Raw genomic sequence first — 15,135 nt, 5'->3', positions numbered from 1 at the left:
GCCTTTAATTCTCTTCATTCTCAGGTAAAATCCTGACAGATGACTTTGCAGACAAGGAGGGTCTGGAAATGGGTGATGAGTACTTTGCAAATCTGGACCATATCGAGAGCGTGGAGAACTTCAAAGAAGGATATGAGAGTGATGCCCCCTGTTCCTCTGACAGCAGTGGTGTAGACTTGAAGGACCAGGAAGATGGCAACAGCGGTACAGAGGACCCTGAAGAGTCCAATGATGATAGCTCAGATGATAACTTCTGTAAGGATGAGGACTTCAGCACCAGTTCAGTGTGGCGGAGCTATGCTACCCGGAGGCAGACCCGGGGCCAGAAAGAGAATGGACTCTCTGAGACAACTTCCAAGGACTCCCACCCCCCAGATCTTGGACCCCCACATATTCCTGTTCCTCCCTCAATCCCTGTAGGTGGCTGCAATCCACCTTCCTCCGAAGAGACACCCAAGAACAAGGTGGCCTCATGGTTGAGCTGCAATAGTGTCAGTGAAGGTGGTTTTGCTGACTCTGATAGCCATTCATCCTTCAAGACTAATGAAGGTGGGGAGGGCCGGGCTGGGGGAAGCCGAATGGAGGCTGAGAAGGCCCCCACCTCAGGACTAGGCATCAAGGATGAGGGAGACATCAAACAGTCCAAGAAAGAGGTAAGCAGTGGCAGAACACTCTGAGAGCTATGGCTTTAACTTTGGTGCAGTAACAAACTTAATGCAGTCTCACCATGAGTCTTTGCATGTAGATTATTCTACTTGATGGATGTTTCTGTGGCCACCTCGTTATCTCTCCCCCTAACTAGCACATTCCTAGTGTTTGTTTAAAGAACCAAATTATTGGCCGGGCATAGGGGCTAACGCCTGTAATCCCAACACTTTGGGAGGCCGAGGCAGGTGGATAACTTGAAGTTCAGGAGTTGGAGACCATCCTGGCCAACATGGTGAAACCCCGTCTCTACTGAAAAATACAAAAATTAGCCGGGTGTGGTGGCACACGCCTGTATTTCCAGCTGCTTGGGAGGCTGAGGCAGGAGAATCGCTTGAACCTGGAGGGTGGAGGTGCAGTGAGCCGAGATTGCACCACTGCACTCCAGCCTGGGCAACTGCACTCCAGCCTGGGCAACAGAACGAGACTCTGTCTCAAAAAAAAAAAAAAAAATTATTTAAAAATCTACATGCCTGGTGGTAGAGGGTGGACAAGTATCTGATTAATTCCAAAATGAAAGATTTATAAGTGATTTTTTAATGTTAAATGCTGTTTCAAGTTATTCACATCATTGTTTCCTTCTACTAAAGTAGAGAAACAAGAATTTATTTTAAGTATCTCTTTGATGATGATGATGCTTTCCACGTTACAGATGGTGAAACTGTCCCTGGTTGATGTAATCCTGCTCGTGGTGTTTTCCCGTGAGCATTAAGCCCCATCACTGAGAAGGCTTAAAGGCTCCAGCCAGGGAGTGTAGTGAGGATTTCTGTCAAGTTGCAGAGTGGTTTACCCACCCCATTTTAGAATGTGTACCTGTCACTGGCTGATGTTATCTTTGGAGGTCATTTGAAGTCTGATTATTGGACTTGTTACCTTAGGCTGTGAAAGCATTTAACCCTTCACTTGTTCTTTTCCAGGACCCTGAGGACCGAAACAAGCTGTCAGTGTAAGTGCCTTTTTTGTTTTGTTTTGAGACAGTCTTGCTTTGTCACCCAGGCTGGAGTGCAGTGGCGTAATCTCAGCTCATTGCAACTTCCCCGTCCCAGGCTCAAGAGATTCTCCCACCTCAGCCTCCCTAGTAGCTGGGACTACAGGTGTGCACCACCATGCCTGGCTAGTTTTTCTATTTTTTGTAGACACGGGGTTTCACCATGTTTCCCAGACTGGTCTTGAACTCCTGGGCTCAAGTGATGCTCCCAAAGTGCTGGGATTACAGCCATGAGCTACCGTGTCCGGCCCAGTGCCTGTCTTTTTGACCTGACTCCAAATCTGCATTCTTTCAAACCTAGGCTAGAAGCCTAAGAAACAGCCAGTAACCTGTTGGCCTCATTCCTTCCCCTCCCATTAGAGTTACTGAAAGCTCTCGAAATTACGGTTACAATCCTTCTCCTGTGAAGCCTGAAGGACTTCGCCGCCCACCTAGTAAGACTAGTATGCATCAAAGCCGAAGACTCATGGCTTCTGCTCAGTCAAACCCTGATGTAAGTCACCTCAAGCTTATTCAGAGTCTAATAAAGGAAAATGGGCCATTGTCACCTCATCAAGTCCTTCACTATAATTACTGTTAGGTCTTCTACTTCTTTAGCCTTGACTTCCTGCCTTATTTTCTTTCATCCAGCATCTAATCTTCCTCTTGCTACCGCCCCTTCCTGCTAAACCATGGGTAACAGCAAGGACTTAAAGGAGCTCTTCCCATTTACTTCTCTTACTTCTTACCCTCCTGCTTCCCCAGGATGTCCTGACACTGTCCAGCAGCACAGAAAGTGAGGGGGAAAGTGGGACCAGCCGAAAGCCCACTGCTGGTCAGACTTCGGCTACAGCGGTTGACAGTGATGATATCCAGACCATCTCCTCTGGCTCTGAAGGGGATGACTTTGAGGACAAGAAGAACATGACTGGTAGCCTGGAAAAATTTTGGGAATGGTGGGAAGAAATAGTAAGAAACATGGGATAGAGCATTTTTTAAGGAAGTTAAAGAAGTAGTGGGTAAAAATTCAGATCCTAAGAATTGGAGCATCTCTGGGAGGGCTTTCTGACTCCGAGCTAAACTATTGTTTGACACATCCTCTCTCATTTCCAGTTTGCTACTCTTTCCCCTCAGCTTCTTTGTCTAGCAGATCTAATTATGCTTGAAAAAAAAAAACTGCTACTTAGGATCTTTGAGTTCCAGCTTATTGGTGTTTCTCAGCTGCAATGTTGGGAAATAGGGGTAGAATGTCCATTCATGAGTTGGGATGGGTCCTGACCCCATTCTCCCTCCTGTCCAGGTCCAATGAAGCGTCAAGTGGCAGTAAAATCAACCCGAGGCTTTGCTCTTAAATCAACCCATGGGATTGCAATTAAATCAACCAACATGGCCTCTGTGGACAAGGGGGAGAGCGCACCTGTTCGTAAGAACACACGCCAATTTTACGATGGCGAGGAGTCTTGCTACATCATCGATGCCAAGCTTGAAGGCAACCTGGGCCGCTACCTCAACGTGAGACCCCTCTCCCCACCTCTAGATGCTGGATTATCCCATGGTCCTCAGATTTAACATACTCTATAAGCCCACCTTTTCTTGTTATAAACTCTTGATCTCAAAGGATCTTAAAAGAGGTAGCTTTCTTTCAAAGCATCTGTTATAATGGGGAGGGTCAGATGGCATCATTTTTCTTCCAACTCTCTCTGCCTGCAAAGCCAGGTTCAGTTTCCCTGGTTCTTATTTGATCCTGTCCTTAAACCTACAGCACAGTTGCAGCCCCAACCTGTTTGTCCAGAATGTCTTCGTGGATACCCATGATCTTCGCTTCCCCTGGGTGGCCTTCTTTGCCAGCAAGTAAGGAGTCAGGAAAGGGGATGACTGGGGAGGGGCAAGGACCACTGAAGTTCTAAGGGCCCCTCTTCCATTCATGATCGAACTCCACCTACATATTCAGTAACCCCAAGTGCCTGGGTTATCTGCTGTCTTCGCCACACACCATCTTTTCTTCCTCTTCAGAAGAATCCGGGCCGGGACAGAACTTACTTGGGACTACAACTACGAGGTGGGCAGTGTGGAAGGCAAGGAGCTGCTCTGTTGCTGTGGGGCCATTGAATGCAGAGGCCGTCTTCTTTAGAGGACAGCCTTCTTCCCAACCCTTCTTGAACTGTCGTTTCCTCAGGAACTGGGTCTTCCTGATTGTTGAACCCTGACCCGAAGTCTCTGGGCTACTCCCCCCAGCTCATAGTAGATAGAAATGGGGGTTCTGGACCAGATGATCCCTTCCAATGTGGTGCTAGCAGGCAGGATCCCTTCTCCACCTCCAAAGGCCCTAAAGGGTGGGGAGAGATCACCACTCTAACCTAGGCCTGACATCCCTCCTATCCCATATTTGTCCAAGTGTTCCTGCTTCTAACAGACTTTGTTCTTAGAATGGAGCCTGTGTATCTACTATCTCCAGTTTGTATTATTTCTTGAAAGTCTTTTAACAATATGATAAAACTAAGATTGTGATTTCGTTTCTCTCTCTCAGCCCGATACTCCCAATTCTGGATCTTTCAGTGAGGTATTATCCCCATCCTCCCCTGTGGGCTGCTGTCATTAATCTTCTACCTTGTCTACCTTTGCTTCTTGCATGTGAATTTTTTTAGATGGGAGTTCTCGCTCTGTCACCGAGGCTGGAGTGCAATGGCGCAATCTCGACTCACTACAGCCTCTGCCTCCCGGGTTCAAGTGATTCTCCTGCCTCAGCCTCCTAAGTAGCTGGGATTACAGGCGCCTGCCACCACGCCCAGCTAAATGTTTGTAGTTTTAGTAGAGATGAGGTTTCGCCATGTTGGCCAGGCTGGTCTCAAACTCCTGACCTCTAGTGATCCACCCTCCTTGGCCCCCCAAAGTGCTGAAATTACATGCATGTGAAATTTAAAAAAGAAAATATTACATAACTGCAAGGAAGGCATAAGAAAGACTCTCTTCGTTTATTTAGTTGATCCCCCTTCTCAATTCCTAATAGTCTGACACTTATTGCCATGTTTTATTTAATATTTATTCTTTTAATTTAAAAAAAAACCCATTAACAGTACATTTTGGTCTAAAATGGTCCCTCTGCTGAAATGCTAGGTGCTAGCCATAATTCTGGCTTTAAAACCAAAACCCCAAATATTTAATAAATAAAAATTAGAATTAGTTGCCATTCTACTCCAAACCAGCTAGCCTAGCTGAAGAGAAGAGGGAAGGGGAAGAGGCCAGAGAAAGGAGGAGGCAGTCAGATCTTAGACCTGTGGCTATAGGGACAGCTGAAAGAAGTAGCACTAAGAAAGATCATCTGAGCAGTCCCCAGTACAGCCCCCACTTTTTGGCAGAGGTAGGGTAAGGGTTATGTGCACCCTCCTACCCTCAATTCATTTGTGTCATAGAGGGAAAAAGTTAAAAGTCAGCTCAGCTTTGGTTTCTGGCCCAAGTTAGGGAGCTTAGAAAGGTGAGCCTTGGTCCAGCTTTGGCAGAATGAGGCCCACAGATGGGACAATAAGGCACAACCCTGGCTCTGGAGGTCAGGAAGTCAAAGGCAAACAGCTAGGGCCAAATTCTCAGAATAAGGAATGTGAATTGTAACCCCTACCCACAGAGAGCTGAGGGAGGGCCTCAAAAGCAGTAGAAAGGATGACTTGGAGGATAGGGAAGAAAATACGACCATCCCCCTCTAACAGAATATAACCAACGTCCCCCTACCTGGGGATAGGCTGGTTAGAATTTGGTTTAAAGGCAACTGGGTGACAAGCAAGGAGGGAGGATGCAGAGAACTCTCCTCTCGCTTTCTCCTTTTTCCCCAGAGCTTAAAGTGACCCTATAGTGCGGGGAGGGGGGTAGTTCCTTGGCTTTATGCATTAATCTGGGAGGCAGCTGGAATAATGGTTCAGTCATTCTTACGATGGTTGTTATTGAGGATGGGGTGGCCATTGGCTAGGGGCCGGCTCTTTGCTCCTCCCCCAGCTGCAGCCTCTTCCCCCTCTGAGCTCTCTGTTTCTTCCCGGTCACTGCGTTCATCTTCTACCAGCTGTGGAAAATGGACAAGAAGGGTTATTACATGAGATCCTCAAACCCCTAAGTACTGCTTCTCTCTGAGGGCTTGTTCCTGTTATACCCAGGGCTCCACAATAGTTTTTTAGAGAGTTGCTGGCAAGATGGGAGTTGAGGAAGTTGCAGAGAGTAGTAAGGCCTACACAATGGGGACAGGGCTTCACCTTTCCAGTTATGAACTTGTGGGCCATGCGCAAAATGAGGTAGGCCCAGAAGATATGCAGCAGCTGTAGAACTCCCATCATGGAATTGAAGAAGTAATAGCCAAAGAAGGCAGGATAGAGCTCCAGTGGGTACACCAGGGTGCAATGCAGGATCCTGAGGATTCAAGGAGAGAGAGAACGTGGACAAGAGCAGGTAAGACAGTGGGGAGATACAGGAGGGGAAGAAGGGCAAGGCTCCTGATTTCTTCAGAACAGGAGTGTAACCTGGCTGCCTACTCACCAGAAGGGCAGGATGACCAGTCGGGTGATGATGAAAACAATGGCGAAGACGATGAAGATGTTGTTGCAGGTGTTCTTCCATCCCGCATAGTTAAACATCTTGGCTGACTGCATAGAGAGCCCCTATCCATCATCATGGGCTCCTGACTCCCTCGAGTACATTCATATGTACACCCCAGTTAGGAGCACTGACTCTGTGCCCTCCTCCTTGGTCCCAGGAATGTCACCCTCCAAATTCCCACCCCACACCTCCCTCCCAAAGAAAGCCAAAGGGACAGAAGAACCTGCACCGGGGTCTCTAGGTTTGAGGAAGCCTGACCTCCAGCAGGTAATCAGAAGAGTCATGCAGAGCCATGATTAGAGTCCCAGCTCGGATGTAATTGGCAAACCAAGAAAAGCTGATGAGGATGATGGTGGCCACATGGTGGATGATCTGTTCCTTGAAATCCTGCAGAGATGATGCAGGCCCCAGGGCCTTTTTTTATTCCCCAGCTCTCACTATGCCTTCTTCCCCCTTGTGTTTAGTTCCCCATATACCAACGGCTCCATTCAGAGTACCCAGAAGTCAAAGGAGAGGGTGTTCATCCCAGGGCCTCATTTTGGCTCTGAGGCTTAATTGCACAACCCCTTCACCCACCTTTCGCTTGACATCAGAGGCAATGCTGAAGAGCAGGGACCAGTAGAAGGAAAGTTCAATCATGTAGTACCAATACTGGGAAGGGATAGTGCTCTGGGAGAGGAGAGAGAGGTAAGAGCAACCAGCCCCAAGGGTGTCCCCACTCCACAAACCCTCTAGCCCCTGAGGTTCTTCATTCCATCACTCTAATCCCTCTGCCATGGATTCCACAAACCGTCTCTTCACTAGGGTGTGTCTTAGTCCACCCCCACATGAGGAAGCAGGACTCATACCTGTATGGGATATCCCTCCCAAACTTTCTTCATGTCATAGAACCAGGGTTTCTGCAGAGAGATGGTGAGAAGTTAAAAGAGGAGGAACCCAAATTCCATGGCCTCACCTGACCTTGCCAGAGAACCTACTCCCACCTCCCAGTAATCCCCACTCACATCCACAATGACGGCCATGCCGGCAATGAAGGCAATCAGGTAAAATGTGAATCTCCAGCTGGCAGAGGAAGCAGAAATGGCTAGGTCAGAGGATAGCACAGTCCCCCAACAGCCCCCAAATACCTGCAGTTATCCTCACAAGATACCATTAATAACTGAATTCACCTTCTCACATCTCCCTGCGTATAGCCACCGCCTATCCCTCCCAGCAAGACACAGCAGGATATTCCTTGTCACCCAGCTTCTCCTGCCCCAGCCTCCCCCACCTGGCTTCTCGGAACTTCTTGAGGAGACTGGGCCGGTCCTGGTTGCGGCGGCGGCGGAACCAACGCTCTACCTGGCGGCCAGAGAGCCCACTCTGCCGGGACAAAAGCTCTACCTCCACCTGGGCAGTGAAGAAGCCCATTGTTATGTTTACCTTCAGAACTCGGCAGCACCCCCACCCTTTCCCAGTAACAACCTCAGTCAGCACCACTGCTTCCCCATCTCTTCACCTGCCAGAGCTAACATTCAAACCCTGTCCCCCCACCACCAAACTCAGTGATTCCCAGAGCCAGAGCAGCATGCGGCTCATACCTGCTTGGGCTGCTTGCCACTGGTCAGGTAGAAATGTTCCAAGGTGGCGTTGGGAGGTGCCCGCAGCCGAGTTTTCTCCTTTATGTTCAAGAGGGCAGCCAGTGGTGTAGCCACGTACCTGGGGAAGGGATATGAGTAAGGTATCTAGCTTGCTGGGAAGGGAAAGGGCTGCAAGCTAAGGCAACTTTGCCCTGGCCTCAGTTTCCCCAGCTTCCTGGCAACCCCCTTTTCTCTAGCTTCCAGGGCTGCCCACAGCTGACAAAGCTGCCTGTGTGTTCACTAGTGGCCAGGCGGGTGGCTGGTGGAGAGTGAGAACAAATAACCATTGATGGAAAGGGCCTGGGGGTGCTGAGCCTTCAGGAAGACAATGGTGCCTTCAGGGGAGGGGGTGCACAATGGGCAGGAACCTGAGCAGCCAGAACATCAGGGTCTAGGGCTAATTAAACAGCAAGGAACAAACTTGAAGTCCAAGAAACTGCAACTGGCAACAGGGGAAGGCATGAGGGTAGGTTGGCATGCTTACAGCTCAAAGAAGTATCGGACGATGAGGAAGAGCAAGGCCAGGGGCAGCGTGATATAGAGATCTGAGGCTTTGGCGTAGACACGTCCATCTCGGTCTTCTAGATCGGCCCAGGTCAAGTTCACAGGCAGCCACAGACGTTCCCACCAGAAGTAATCATACAAGGTCTGGAGCATCCTGAGTGAGGGGCAAAGGGGAGGGCATCAAGAGGGAGTAGCTATGGAGGAAGAGACAGATGAATGAAAGTTTTCAGGATGTATCAAAAGGAGAAGGGGGCAGAGAGTCGAACTCTAGATCCCTATCCTGGCTATGTAGCCTTGGGCAAATCAGTTTCCTCATCTGTAATATGGTGGCTTTCCAGTTTTAACATTTACTGTTAGGCCAGGCGTGGTGGCTCACGCCTGTGGTCCCAGCACTTTGGGAGGCTGAGGCTGGCAGATCACGAGGTCAGGAGTTTGAGACCAGTCTGGCCAACATGGCGAAACCCCATCTCTACTAAAAATACAAAAAACTAGCTGAGTGTGGTGGCGGGCGCCTATAGTCCCAGCTACTCGGGAGGCTGAGGCAGGAGTGAGGCAGGAGAATGCTTGAACCCAGGAGGCAGAGGTTGCAGTGAACCGAAATCGCGCCATTGCACTCCAGCCTAGGTGACAGAGCGAGACGCCGTCTCAAAAAAAAAAAAAAAAAAAAAAAAAAGCATTTATTGTCTACAGCAACCTGCAGACGTGATTCCTTGGAATTAAGAAACTTGGGGTCCTTACAACCTCTGATTTCGGGGGGTGGGGGAAGAACCTTGGGGGTCTTGTCATTTTGCTATCTTAACCTGGAAGACAGGCAGGACCTGGCCCTAGAAGCTGTAGCCAACAATCTTAGTAAAGTCCCTCCCTTATCCCCCCACACTCTGGCCACTTCCTCGAGCCTCCAAGCCAACTCAGCTGAAAGCTTCCGGGGGGTGCCCCAAAACATTGCAGGGCTGAGGCAAACCCTTCTTCCCCTTCCCTACAACCTACAACCCATCTGAGTAGCAGGTCCCTAAAGAAAAATTAAGAGACACGGTAGGCTGGGCAGTGGCTCACGCCTGTAATCCCAGCACTTTGGGAGACCCAGGCAGGCTGATCACTTGAGCTCAGAAGTTTGAGACCAGCCTAGGCAACACGGTGAAACCCCATCTCTACAAAAAATACAAAAATTAGCTGGGTGTGGTGGTACATGCCTGTAATCCCAGCTACTCAGGAGGCTGAGGTGGGAGGATCACTTGAGCCTGGGAGGTGAAGGTTGCAGTGAGCCGTGCTCTTGCCACTGCACTCCAGCCTTGGTAACAGAGTGAGACTCCGTCTCAAAAAAAAAAAAAAAAAAGCCAAGGTAAAGCAAAATTATGTCCCCAAATGATGCTGAGCTCCACAATCACTGGACATCGAACTACTGCACACAAGGATGACACTCCATGCCAAGCCATCTAGTCCCTGCACATAAGGCAGAAGGACCCTATGTATAACTCTTCAGAAAGAAAAGTGAAGGTAGGGCTGCAAAGAGTCAGGGATTGTGGGGCAGGGAACCAAGAGAGCGGACCAATACATCTGATGGAATTAAGAGCTATTCTTTTATTTTCTTTTGAGACAGGGTCTTCCTTTGTCACCCAAGCTGGAGTGCAGTGGTACAATCACAGCTCACTGCAACTTCCACCTCCCAGGTTCAAGCCATCCTCCCCTCCTGCCTCAGCCTCCCGAGTGGCTGGGGCTATGAGTAGCATGCACTACCGAGTAGCACGCACATCTGACTAATTTTTGAAATTTTTTTTTTTTTTTGGTAGAAACAGGGTTTTGCCATGTTGCCCAGACTGGTCTTGAACTCCTGGGCTCAAGCAACCTGCCGGCCTTGGCCTCCCAAAGTGCTAGGATTACAGGCATGAGCCACCGTGCCTGGTCAGAGCTATTTCGTATAAATGCTCATCCAGAAAACAGAATCCTAGTCTGCAGGGGAAGACCCAAACCCTCTCAGTCTAGGAAAGAGCCACTATGTAAACCTCCTCCCCCAACTGAAAGAGGAACAACATGGTGGGAGTGACCACTTGGATACCCAGAGGAGGGAGGGAACAGTCTGTGTGTGGCTCATGAGGGAAGAGCAGCTGCTTGGAGCTGAGAGGAACGGCAAGATGGTCCAGAAGAGCCAGGGATGCTGGGTCCAGCACAACACCTGGCAATCCTAGGACTCAGCAAGAAGCCGCAGCAGGATGACCATGACAGTCTTCTCCAGGCTCCCCACCCCTTGTTCTCCTCCTGGGAAGGAGATGAGAGAGTGGGATTTAGGCTGGCCCAGAAAGTGAAAGCAAAGACAGGAAGAAAAGAGAGTGGTGAGATTGTTATCCACAGTGACCTGGAGACTAGTTGGTGCCAATGATGAAGACAGGGCCTGAGACCACAGCTGGGCTGGGCTGGTCCTGCTGCTGCTCTGACAGCTCCCGCTCCACCCCCACCCACCACAGAAGCCCTTGCGAAATCCCTCAGCCTGTCACGGGTCAGTATTCCAGCTCAAGGACTTTACCCCCTTGTCCCCACTCCTGGTCACTGCTCTCTTGGATGAAATCAGAGGTCAGCACTGCCAGTAAAGGAGCTTCAGCTCCACCTTCTCCCCTCCTCCCCCAAATCACACACACATTCCAGACACTGCCCATGCCCCCTCCACCTCAGCCAGAATAAATATTTAATTAAACAGATGGAAGGAAGCCTTCTGAACTGAACAAAATTAAATGTAATTATCCACAGTGGAACTTTCCCCACACAAACACACACTTTTTTCCTAGAAAAAAGTTGTAGAAAATTGAATAAAGAAGGGACAAGGGTAGAAAATGCACAGAGAAGGGACAATGCGGAACACCTTGACGTGTGCACATGGCCCCCTCTTCCCACTTTTTTGCTCAGCCTGATTGGAAGCGAGAAATCAGCCTGACCCAGTCACCTGACTGCTGTCTCTTGGAGCCCAACTTCTCCAGGGAAATGTAAAGCCAAAGGTACCATGTTGCCCCGGAAGTCCTAGACTTCAGATCCCATCCCCAGCCAGGTCTGTGAAAACTGGCAGGGATGTTTCTCTAGTCAGGCGGCAGGCTGGAGTCGCAGAGGGAGGGTGGAGCCCCTGCTGGACTCCTGGGGCCCAGGAATGCCTCATGCCTGCAAAGCAGGGGGTGGGGGGCAGGCAAAGTAGGCACTAGAGCATGGTCAAGGACAGACACCTGGGCAGTGCAACTTCCTCATCCCCAAGATGAGATAGCGCGCCTGTCCTCTTCCACTCCAAGCAGGGAGAGTGGAAGACTTGGGAAATGCAGATTAATGGGGGCTTTTACACGGAGGTTGCAGGCTTCCCATGACCACAGCCCTCCCTGGTGGTCCTGCACCTCCATTAGCAGAGAGGCACTACCCCCATCTCCCCAGCAGGGAGGCCCCAGATTCAGCAGGGTCAGGACCTCTGACTCAACATGAGGGGAGGGGAGGACAGCTGGGGCCTGGCCGGCCTCACTTACACATCCCCACAGAACCAAAGAGTTGGGTCCCTGTGGCAGTACTGGGGAGGCCTCTTAGCACCAGCACACGGATCCAAGCAAGACCCCATAAACAAGAGGCTGGGGCAAGAAAAGGTGAAGTGTACACAGGGTAAGGAGACAACCCTGTTTTTCCAGGCCCCCTGGGCCTTCAGGGCAGTTACTTGACTTCTTGTGGAGAAAATCACATCTACAAACACTTTTCCACCCAGACTTCACTCCCCCATACACATGAAGAGACATGGTATCTGTCTACGCTCTCTCTCACACACACCTGCCTTGGAGGCACAGACGCCACTTTCTGAGGCACAGGCTGGAAAGGGGCCAGAAGAGCAAGGATTTAACTGGCATTGGATTAGCAGGAACTTGAGCAGGACTCTGTCCAGCCCCAACCTTTGCCCCAACTCTGACACCCCCACAAGACCCCTCTAGGTGGAAGAAAGGAGCAGAGGGTCCCCATGGGAGTTTGTAGATCCAAAGGACTGAGAAGGCAGAAGTTTGGGCCTGAGAGGAAGGAATTCTCTCAGACTCCAGGTGGTCAGTCTGACTGGCTCTCATAGTTTGGAGGAATAACTGAGGCAAATAGAAAGGAGTTGTTGACAAGGGAGGAGTGACAAAGGTCCCACCGGCTCCCTGCTTCCACTGAAGAAGTCCTGAATAGTCTTCCTTGTTGAAAACTTTCAGGCAACAGCAGCAGGTCATGAACTAGAAGTCTACAAGCCATGGATGGAGCCAAGGAGAGGTGTGTTATCCCTCCAGGCTGCAGGATGCGCCTCAAAATAAGCCAGATTGTAAAAAAGGGGTGGGTGAGAGGCAGTCAGAACAGTAGTCCTCAGCCTCATCTGGCCTACAGCTTGTCTGGAAAGTCCCACCAAAGGCCTCCACAGACCCAAACACTGCATGAGACTACGGCCCCAGGGGCAGGGAGAGGCCGTGAGAGACAGCTGGGGCGGTGTTGAAGGACACAGTGAGGGATCAGCCAGCCTGTGGCCAGTGACAGGGGAAAAAGGAGGCCCTTCCTCCCAGGGTAAAATCTGGCCAGAGGCCCCAGTGAGGGGAGTGGGGGACCAGGGGAGAAAAGGATCTCTCTCTGGAAAAGACTGTGCAAATCACGGTATGGTCAGGGCCAGGTCCTCCGGGACAGGGCTGCAGGCAAGTCCTTACCCTTAGGAGCCCCTTTACATGTGCAGCCACTCACACCCAGGTGCGGTCACCCCGACTCCGGTATGCGGCAGCAACCGCCACCCACCCCTGCCCCATCACAGATATGGGGGTGACTGCCTGCTGGAGGCCTGCTCGGACTCAGTTCTCCAGGAACAGGGGCTCACTGCATTCGCCACGATCCTCAGAACCCCCTGAACCTGGGCCTGGCAACTCAGGTGACTGAAACCAGGTTTTGATGCCAGGAGCTAGGCTTAGGGAGGGAGAGACTCCAACTGCAGGCTAAAGATGAGTGCTCTACACCTGCAGTCAACCCACTTGCCACGGGCCTCTAGTGATTAACAAGCTACGGCCCTGAAAGCCAGTTCCACCAGGAGTTCCCTTGCCAGCCATCCACACCTCATAACGGTATGCTTAGCCCTACCGGGCCGGGGCAGGCGCTCCGGGCCGCTCCTTCCTGTTTCTCGCTAAGCACATGGAAGCTCTGACCTCGCCTGCGAGGTGAGCACGGTGGGCCGGTAGGAAGAAAACCGGGCAGGGCCCTCCCCTCTCTCACCACCCGAGCCACAGGACGCGTGCAGGCCAGGGCAACCCCGCGGGCCGCTGCCAGGGTGGAAGCTCTCGCGCCAATGGTCACCAAGCTCCTCCACTCCCCAACAAAGGGGCGCCCGCGGCTCGGCCCCGTCGCCCGCAGCCCCCGCGTCCCCACCTTCCGCCCTACCTGTTGCCCGGGAGAGCTTCTGCGGCTCAGGGCGGCGGTGCCGCGGACACCGCGGCGCCAGGCCCGCCGGACCCGGCCGCTCCCTTGAGGCGCTGCGCCCGCCTTCCCCGGCCGCCGCCATGAGCGCCCGCAGCGCCCCCCGCCAGCACCGCCCCCACCCCGCCCCGGCCCCGCGGCCTTCCCAGCCCGGCCCCTCCGCGGCCCCGCGACAAAGCGGCCCCCGAGGCTCCGAGCTTTTCCGCAGCCCCTTCCCACCCCAGCGCAGAGCTCGGGCGCCTGGCGGGGGCCCCCGCGCCGGGCAAGGGCCCCGACTCACTCGGCGGCAGCGCTGGCGGGGCCGGGGCCGCTGCTCTGTGTGCTCCGTCTGCTCGGGTGGCTGCTCCGAGGCCCCGAGGCCTGGCTCCCCGCGCCTCTCCTCCCTCTTCCGCCCGCCCGCCGGCCCGCGCCCGCCCTCGCCCTCGCCCTCGCCCTCCCTCCTCCGCCCGCCGCCGCCGCCGCCGCCGCCGCCGCCGCCCGCCGAGCCCAGTCGAGCTGAGCCCGAGCCCAGCCGGGAAAGAAAGGCCGCGAGCAACCCAAGGGCCGGGAGGCTGGGCGTGGACGGGAGAGGAGGGCAGGGCGGGCCTCTGCGCTGCGGCTGCCCCTTCGCCCCGGCGCGGGAGCCCGGACCCCAGCCCTCCGCCCCCGGCCCCGCAGCCGCGTCCACGCCCGTCACCTTGCGCTAGAGAAGCCCCCGACGTGGGGAGGCGGGTGCGGGCTCCTCCCGCCACTTCGGTCTCTTTTCGGGGTGGGAGGTCTCCCACTGGGACCGACACAGATGCACTGGATGCCGCGGGGTCCCGGGCTCCGAGCGGCGGTGTCCCTGCCCCCTCACTCCTACCCACCCCCACCCACCCCCAACTGCTGTGCGGCCCCCGGTCCCAGCCAGGGTGGGCACATTCCCACTTCCAGCCCCACGGGGGGCGGGCGGAGGAGGGCGCAGCCCGGGGGTCCTGCCCAAGTGCCTCGCGCCGAAGCTGAAAACCTCTCCAGGGCAGACCGAAGCAGCCGACCCTCCAGACCCAGTCGGAGCCTGCGACCACTCGGGCGACCCTCGCCTACCCCGCCGTAAAAGCCGCGGCCTTTCCACCTAGGTGCTGCAGAACCTACCCCCGTGGCAAGGAGGAGCAAACCCGAACTTGCGCACAGCCGGCGGCCCTGTCTCAATGAGCCACCCCAACTTTTGTTTTGTAAAATGTATTTGAGTTTTCAAATGACACCACGTTTATCCGTATTCGATTTCGTGTTAAAAAGTGTTTTCCGGCCGGGCGCGGTGGCTCACGCCTGTAATCCCAGCACTTTGGGAGGCCGAGGCGGGCAGATCACTTGAGGTCAGGA

General features: G+C 53.0%; 2 protein-coding genes across 8 annotated transcripts in view; one reads left to right on the top strand and one right to left on the bottom strand.

Moving 5' to 3' along the window:
• SETDB1 (SET domain bifurcated histone lysine methyltransferase 1) overlaps nt 1-4,172 on the top strand; it is a 39,570-nt gene extending 35,398 nt beyond the window's left edge. For all 5 annotated transcript variants that reach the window (XM_030824610.1, XM_030824612.1, XM_012511080.2 and 2 more), the window contains 7 exons: nt 25-653; nt 1,623-1,651; nt 2,054-2,186; nt 2,438-2,603; nt 2,973-3,184; nt 3,435-3,523; nt 3,686-4,172. In XM_030824610.1, coding sequence (XP_030680470.1) covers nt 25-653; nt 1,623-1,651; nt 2,054-2,186; nt 2,438-2,603; nt 2,973-3,184; nt 3,435-3,523; nt 3,686-3,803 — 1,376 coding nt within the window. In that variant the 3' untranslated portion in view covers nt 3,804-4,172. The remainder of the gene's footprint in view (nt 1-24; nt 654-1,622; nt 1,652-2,053; nt 2,187-2,437; nt 2,604-2,972; nt 3,185-3,434; nt 3,524-3,685) is intronic.
• Nucleotides 4,173-4,623: 451 nt separating this feature from the next.
• On the bottom strand, nt 4,624-14,519 carry CERS2 (ceramide synthase 2). 3 transcript variants are annotated; one of them, XM_012511090.2, is made up of 11 exons: nt 14,078-14,306; nt 8,351-8,524; nt 7,828-7,945; nt 7,518-7,636; nt 7,252-7,309; nt 7,096-7,146; nt 6,824-6,916; nt 6,506-6,634; nt 6,188-6,294; nt 5,908-6,061; nt 4,624-5,720 (listed from the first exon to the last, which is right to left on the bottom strand). In XM_012511090.2, exons 2-11 carry the CDS (start codon nt 8,521-8,523, stop codon nt 5,580-5,582), a joined length of 1,143 nt encoding a protein of 380 aa, XP_012366544.1. In that variant the 5' UTR covers nt 8,524; nt 14,078-14,306; the 3' UTR covers nt 4,624-5,579. The 3 variants fall into 3 exon arrangements, with proteins under 3 accessions (XP_012366544.1, XP_030680466.1, XP_030680467.1); XM_030824606.1 differs by lacking the exon at nt 14,078-14,306 and adding an exon at nt 13,762-13,921; XM_030824607.1 differs by lacking the exon at nt 14,078-14,306 and adding an exon at nt 14,474-14,519 and having other exon boundaries at nt 4,626-5,720.
• Nucleotides 14,520-15,135: the final 616 nt, after the last annotated feature.

The sequence above is a fragment of the Nomascus leucogenys genome, chromosome 12 (assembly GCF_006542625.1).
Source record: "Nomascus leucogenys isolate Asia chromosome 12, Asia_NLE_v1, whole genome shotgun sequence".
NCBI lineage: Eukaryota > Metazoa > Chordata > Mammalia > Primates > Hylobatidae > Nomascus > Nomascus leucogenys.
Note: the sequence above shows the minus strand (reverse complement) of the source record. Positions and strands in the feature narration are given on the sequence as shown.

What these genes read in the sequence shown, in the direction of transcription:
- CERS2 (XM_030824607.1), bottom strand. Translation starts at nt 8,523, where the DNA reads ATGCTCCAGACCTTGTATGATTACTTCTGGTGGGAACGTCTGTGGCTG. An exon ending in GTCCGATACTTCTTTGAGCT is followed by an intron (nt 7,946 to 8,350) that starts GTAAGCATGCCA and finishes TCCCTTCCCCAG; the next exon opens with GTACGTGGCTACACCACTGG. An exon ending in CCTCTGATGTCAAGCGAAAG is followed by an intron (nt 6,635 to 6,823) that starts GTGGGTGAAGGG and finishes TCATCTCTGCAG; the next exon opens with GATTTCAAGGAACAGATCAT.